The sequence below is a fragment of the Lactuca saligna genome, chromosome 9, assembly GCF_052625555.1.
Source record: "Lactuca saligna cultivar CGN05327 chromosome 9, ASM5262555v1, whole genome shotgun sequence".
NCBI classification, from domain to species: Eukaryota; Viridiplantae; Streptophyta; class Magnoliopsida; order Asterales; family Asteraceae; genus Lactuca; species Lactuca saligna.
This window is the reverse complement of record NC_136425.1, coordinates 46,254,126-46,261,832: the sequence shown is the minus strand read 5'-3', so window position 1 is coordinate 46,261,832 and position 7,707 is coordinate 46,254,126. Positions and strand designations below refer to the sequence as shown.

At 32.5% G+C, this 7,707-nt stretch overlaps 1 protein-coding gene across 1 annotated transcript; it reads right to left on the bottom strand.

The window, feature by feature from the left end:
* Positions 1 to 505: 505 nt before the first annotated feature.
* Positions 506 to 1,267, bottom strand: LOC145016307 (uncharacterized). The gene has a single exon (XM_078974669.1). The coding sequence runs from the start codon at positions 1,265 to 1,267 to the stop codon at positions 506 to 508; it is 762 nt and encodes a 253-aa protein (XP_078830795.1).
* Positions 1,268 to 7,707: the final 6,440 nt, after the last annotated feature.

The following is a 7,707-nucleotide window of genomic DNA, read 5'->3' as shown; positions in this document are numbered from 1 at the left end:
TTTCCTTCTTGGCATCGATCACGAATGCCAAGTATGAGGTGCATCCTTTAGACAAACACTTTATGGCTTTCATCTGGGAAATGATTCCAGAATTCACTCTGTGCTTATCTCCGTATACCAGAAATTTCTCTTTTCCAGGCGGGTTTACCCTTACTATCTTTTTCTTGCATAGTATTTTGGCATCATTGGTGCTAAACCAATCCATCCCCAGAGCGATGTCGGAAACATTTAACTCGATGGGTAACAGCTTCTCTTGCAATTCGTTTTCCGTTTAATTCGATGACAATGTACTTAATACAATCACTAACATATATGAATTTTCCACTAGCAACTTCTACAATTAGGGCATCATCAAGCTTTTATATAGGAAATGATAGTGTTTTACCAAATTTATGTGATATAAAGTAGTAATTCGCTCCAGAATCAAAAAATAAATTGGCAAGCCGTCCATTTACAAGAAAGATACCTGAAGCGATATCTGCAACATCCTTTACGGCTTCAAATGTCATCCGGAAAGGTCTACCTTTTGCCTTTGTGGGAGATTAGGCTTTGCTGCCTCTATCTTCTTCAGGCAGTCCTTCAAAATGTGCCCTTCTTCATTGCACCCATAACAGACTTTCTTAATGAAGGTGCATTCATTGGCATGCCCAGGCTTTCCACATTTATAACATGTGATCTCTCCGTCACATTTCCTATAGTGCTTCTTCTTGCACTTTTCACACCACTTTGTTTCGGTTCCTCCTCCAAGTTTCCTCGAACCAAAATTAGAGAATTTACTTTTCTTGTTGGACCTCATAGATCCATCAAACTTTCTTTTCTCACCAACCTCTGCCGTTTCATGACCCCTTTCTTGACCGTTTTTAGCTGCTCTAACTGTTGTCTTCAGAGTTGCTGCCATCTTGACCGTTAGGCCAAAGTCGGTTGGCAGTCCGTTTGCGTACCTCTCAATTTTTGAGAGTTCAGCTGGCACTAAGTATGGAAATACTTTAATCTTTTCAGTAAATGCAGTAGCATAGTAGTCTATGCTCATTTTCCCTTTCTTCAAGTTCTGAAATTCATTGTTTAGATCTATCAGATCTATCTCTGACAAGTACCGCATCTTTAACTGTTCCAAGAACATTTCCCAAAACGTTTTTAGGGCTTCTCCATGTGGCATCGTGTCTGCCAATAACTTCCACGAGCTTAAAACTCTGGTCTGCAGTTGTCTGACCGCAAAAACAGTTTTTTGCTTCTTGCTACAGTTGCAGCTTTCAAATACCATCTCCATTTCGGAGATCCAGTCCATAATCTCAACAGGTTTTGGGCTTCCAAAAAGACTTGGCGGTTTGGCGCCCAATAAATTATTATACATACGTCCATCTTTGTTGATTTCCCTTTCCAGGTTATTCCTTTCTACCACTATAGGTTCCGCTTAACTAACAGTATGGCTGTAATCTCCTTCCTCTGACCGTCCGTCATTTAATTCGGGTTGTTTAATTGGCATTGAAGGTTCACTCCTGTTTTTCAGCAATAGTTGCCTCATTTCCTCCCTTTTTTTAGCCATCATTACCTGAATCATGGCTTGTACTTCAACCATTGTGATTGGTTATGGTGCAGCTTCTACTATAGGCACCTGCTCCATTACTTGGGGTTGAGGTTGCTGATTTTTGTTTGCATTTCCAGCTCCACTTCGAGTTTTCGCCATTGTGATTTATACACCAAATTAAGCGAACTTAGATCCTTATCACTCTGAAATGCTACATGCTAGTTCTAATATTGTAGTCTTACGCTTAGAATCTTGAACACATAAGGTTTCTAGATCTGGTCGGCAACAGACCATAGATCCGAACAAATAATGACATATATGGCAAACATTGAGCATTTAACACATAAAGGCATTTTTGGCATCTTTCCTAAAATATACTAGTGCTCGTGTCTAAAATATGGTAAACACTCATGTCACAATCATCACTTAGCATTCTAAGTTTTTGTCTAGAAATCCTACAAATTCCTAGTTCACTTAAACTAATCCTCTGATACCAACTGTGACATCCCCCAAATTTCTCGGCCAGAAAAGACCGATTTAGTTTATGCTTTAAAAATAAAATCAGAGTAATCTTTTAAAAGATGTTGCGGAATTTGTCCCCAAAACAAAACATCATAAAAATTTATCAAATCATTTCTTAAAGAAATGTATTTTCCATTTCATTACAAAATACAGTATGTCCACATCGATACAGACCAAAAGAATAAACAGTATATTATAGGCCTTACAACAGATATTTACATCTAATGGTCTATAATCCAAAAAACCCAACTCATCATCCAACTATGCTCTGGGTCCACTACCTGTAATATAAAAAGTTGAGTGGGTCAGACTTGGTAGCCTAGTGAGCATATAAGGTTTTCAACCCACAAATAATAAATTTATTAATTTCATCAACCAACAATAACCCTGATTACCCATTCCTGTTATCCTCATTTTACGTCCCTAAACACCTATCACGAGGGACCTAACCTAAGTATCATCATCGGGATGGACACTACTGCTAAGGGGGTTCCTCAACCATACATATTCTTAAGGCAACCATGAGGGGGATAGAGTACACCAGCGAACATATAGTGCACTTATACCTACAGGTTGCGAGCCTACTAGCGTTCCACTGGACTATCTATAAAGTTTTGTGGTCGTCATCTATACTCCGCTAGATGACTATAACAACAACAACAACACCAAGAACATCGAGACCTTTCATCATTTTAACACACACCAACTATTTCATCTACCCATGTTATACCTAACATATTTGTAGATAAAAATACATATACTATTTAAATCATTTTAAAACATATATAAAACATTTATTCAACACCTGCCAAGCCCAGAAAACAAAAAAAAAACATCAAAAGAAATCGTCCCACCCAGGTCAAGCCCGAGATCTTGTAGTCTACACCCCAAAAAAATCCAGTATATACATTTTAGTCCTGATGATAAGTCTCCATATATAACAGAAAACTATTATGAAAGTTGTTTTATGTTAACTTTTTTAAATTGCTCATAGATTTACGATCTTCCTGTATGTAAAAAAAAAAAAAAAAAAAAAAAAAAAAAAAAAAAAAAAAAAAAAAAAAGGTTTACTGAGCGGTCCACGTCAATTCATTTACAGGTCAACATGAGAGCTAAGCTGTGAAACATTAACAATCCTAGGTTATAGTCCGTGAAATACACGGTTCTGCAAAATAGAAACAACTTTGAAACTTAATAAAAAATATAATTAGTAATATATAGTATAGTTATTATTTTTCTAAAAACTTAGATATTTTGTCCACGACTATATAATTGTAAATTTAGATTAATTATATATAAACATGATTACGAACATACCCTTATGATATTATGCCTAAGTAATTTGAGGGCTACAGTTAGAACATTTAAAGCATTTTCGTTATAAAAACATAAATCACCGACTTTACATATTAGTGAGATAGTAACAGTAGATGCCAAAAAAAAACTTGTTCTTGAAGCACACATTCAGATACATACATATCAAGATTTTACAATTCTATCATCTTACTTGCATTCTTTTGAAAATGCAATGTAAGGGTAAATAAACCTAAAACTACTACCTTTTGGTAAATATATTTCTAACTATTATATTTTGATGACAAAATTGCAAAAATGGTCCCTATGGTTGGCAAAATTATTTAGTTTTGGTCCAAAACGAAATGTTGGTGCACCACTGGTCCAATTTTAGATACCTTGTGTGGTTTTGGTCCTTACGGTTGTATTTTCTTGTGTTTTTGGTCCACATCCCACCTAAAATGACTAATATGCCCCTTAAATAATTATATTTTAATTTATTTATTTATTTTCTTATTCTTATAATAAAATAAAAACAAAAACAAAATAAACCCACCCACCAATCTCTCTCTCTCTCTCTCTCTCTCTCTCTCTCTCTCTCTCTCTCAACGGTACAACCATCGTTCCACCATCTTCATCTGTTAACGCTTGCAGGTAAGAACACTTTTAACCAACATTCGCTTGACTCTCTCTCTCTCTCTCTCTCTCTCTCTCTCTCTCCCCTCTATTTTGTGGTGTGCTCGGGAAACCTTAGCTCCCACAAGAATTATGATGTTGCTCCAGCTACAACAAGAAATCCACCTCCTACTGCCTCTGCTCCAGCTACAACAAGAACCCAACTTTTGTTCATCGCAGAAGAATAAACAAGAACCCACCTAGATGATGAAATCTGCAAATCCAAATTCAAGCTTCCAGTTCTACATATCTATAAATACCATTGTAGCCTCGTTAATTATGAATTGAAAATTAACCCCTTCCTTTGGCTTCTCTCATCCCATTTAAGAACCTTAACTGTTAAACCACCGTTAACTGTGATACCATAATAACCATCGACATCATCTATAGAAATTAATCACCGAATCTCCATCAATCTTCATTTTCATGGATATTTGGCGTTCTTGAAACATCGAATGTCGATGTTAATCAATGCTTGTAGATGATGAATCGAAGAAGATGATTGTGAATCGATTTTGCTTCACGGTTTCAGGTCCACCACCATTAACTTTCGTTGTTGATTTTAGATCGGGGTATAAGGAATTTAGAGTACAAAACGTTGGTTTATCCTTACACAAAAGGAGTGGCGTGGGAGGCGGACTAGCTGTTGGGGATGGAAATTCTACACTCATCGAGGAAGTAGGGAAGAGAAGGCGCCGACGTGTTGAAGGAGGGGAGGATATTACCGACGGTGGAAGGCTTGTGCAGATGCCGCCGGTGATTTGGGAGGGTTTTCCAGATGAAGGTTATAGACGAGGAAGGCAAAAGGAGTAAAGTAGGTTTTTTTTTTTTTTTGAAAATGTAATTTAAATTAATTTATGTATTACAACAATTAAAGAAAATGGAAAGTATAAATCATAAGGGTATAATTGTCTTTTTAATTGAATAGGGACCAAAACCAATAAAAAGATCCAATTTTGGACCAGTGGTACATCAACATTTCATTTTGGACCAAAACTACATAATTTTGTCAACCACAGAGACCATTTTTGCAATTTTATCTATTTTGATTAAAAGCTCTATTTATTAACATATATTTGAAAGATCAGTAGCCATGAAAAGTGATAATATCATCATAAGCATATTCTCCATTGTCAACATTATTGTCAAACCTAGGTAAAATTGATTTATTTGAAAAATATTCCTAAAATATTCTATGTTTCATTAGGAAAAATAAAATACAGATGGTTAAAACATAAAATGACCACAATTAATGAAAGTAATTAGAGAAGAAACTAAAATCAACACACAAGATAAATTGATAAAACAAAATTTCGATATAACATTTTTACCACCATCTAAATAGTAAACTTTTTATGTCATATATTGTTTGTTTCAATAATACGATACTTAGGCTATGTTTGGCGTAGTAGTTGAAAAACTAACTGTTAGCTGAAAAGTTAGCTGATAGCTGAAAAGCTAGTTGTTAAATAAAAAGTTAGCTGATAAAAAATAACGTTTGGTAAAGCTAGCTGAAAGATATAAAATTACATAAAAGGACATGTGAGGGTATGTATTTCTATAATTAATTAAGGGGTGTATTTAAAAATTTTTTAAAAAGCTTCTAAAAAACTAGTCTAAATAGTTTTTTCAAAAAACTAGTTTATAAGTCAGTTTATAAACTACTTTTTGGTTTACCAAACAGGACAACATAAAAAAGCTCGAAAAATGTTAATCAGCTAGCGGTGGCACACCAAACACAACCTTAATTCAAAAATAAATATATACGAATAATTTATCTTGGTTATAATTGTCTAAAAATAATATTTATATTAGATTTCATTTATCATTAAATATCAATAAATTGTATTAATCCATAAAACAGAAAATCTACTAATGTTTGGGAATGATGAATTTATAGTAGATTTCATTTATCATTAAATAGCAATAAATCAAGGTTGCTGTTAGTTAAAACAATTCAACCAGTTATATATATATATATATATATATATATATATATATATATATATATATATATATATATATATATATATATATATATATATATATATATATATATATATATATATATATATATATATATATATATATATATATATATATATATATATATCCTTCTTTACATTCCAAAATCTATAGATCAAGAAAAAACACAATAAAGTAATTTGAGGCATCTAATTAGAACTTCATTTTCACGTATAACAAAACAAAGACAAGATTCATTTTTTTTGTGAGACTAATGAATTGCCAAAAAAAATATCAAATGGAGTTTACCCAAAAGTCACATATACCATCACTCTATAATCCTTACTACTTATCAATTATAATCAAACTTAACTTAGTTGCAACCATATGGATTACACCGATTGTATATATTTTTATAAGAAAATAACACATATGACTCATTCAGATCTAACTAAAAACTCTATTATTTGCTAAATCAAACCTTTCAAACTCAATTTAAACCAAATAGGATCAAAGAAACTTAATATAAATTGATATTTGGAAGAATAATATTATATTAGCATATAATATTACCTGTCTTAATGTCTCGCATATCATAGTGGTGGAGTTGAATAAACTAAAAATTAAAATGCAAAAATCCAGAAACATATTATTAGTATTTGAAATGAATAAGACCAATTTGCAAGTGATTTTGGTTTGAAAATCTTCAATCTCAACAAGAGATTGAGTTGGAAAGGAGGCAAACAACCAAGAAAATGTAGATGGAGCTTTTAGGATATTTTTCTAATAATTTCTCAAAACCCCAAATTATCTTTCTTTTTTTAGATACAAGAAACATTTAAGAGATTAGACCTATGTTGAACATTTTGCAAAAAAAATAAATAAATAAAAAATAAAAAACAAATAGAGAAGTTCGTGAAAGTAGTGATATTTAGGTCAAATACAAAAAAACAAATGAAAACCTTACCAAATAAATATACACAACAAATGACTTGAGAAAGATGGAAATGAGTATGCAATAGAGGTATAACTTTTTTAACTTGCACAATGAAACCCCAAAAAAACATAATTATAGGAAAAAACTTTAAAAAATCTCAATTGGGGCATACCAATATTGAAGGAAAATCTACATACATAAGAAATGCAACAAACCCTAAAAAACAAAACCTATTATAAACATAATAAATCAAAAACTAAAGATAAGAGCTGATGAACAAATTACCATGAAGAGTGTTCGAGACTTAAATGGGAGAGTAGTACAACAAAATTCAATCCTTATAGAAGAACTTGGCCTTTAATTGATTAGAAATAAACATATAAAAATAAAACCTTATATGTTAGTACTTTGAAATCATCAATGCACAGAAGAACCCATTCATCTGATAATCGGAGAAGCCATCCACATGTTATAAGAATCAAAATGAATTACATGGAATATTCATCTCCATATAGTGTGAGAATCGTGGCATAAAAAAACATAGCCCGGTGAATTGTTTGTGATAATAAGGTGTGATATGCATATAAAAGTGAAAATAGAAAGATTGTCTTCCAAGTTTTTTAAGATAACAAATCCATCCATGATTTGAAATTGATTGCGTAAAAAAAGGAAACTGATGGAGAGCAATCACGGATTGGGTAATTGATTACCAAATGAATTCATTTAACATTTAATAAGATAAAATCAGATATCGTAAACCTTAGCATTTAAGCGGGAAAATCATGAAATA

Coding starts and splice junctions, on each gene's coding strand:
- LOC145016307 (XM_078974669.1), bottom strand. CDS start 1,267: ATGGAGATGGTATTTGAAAGCTGCAACTGTAGCAAGAAGCAAAAAACT.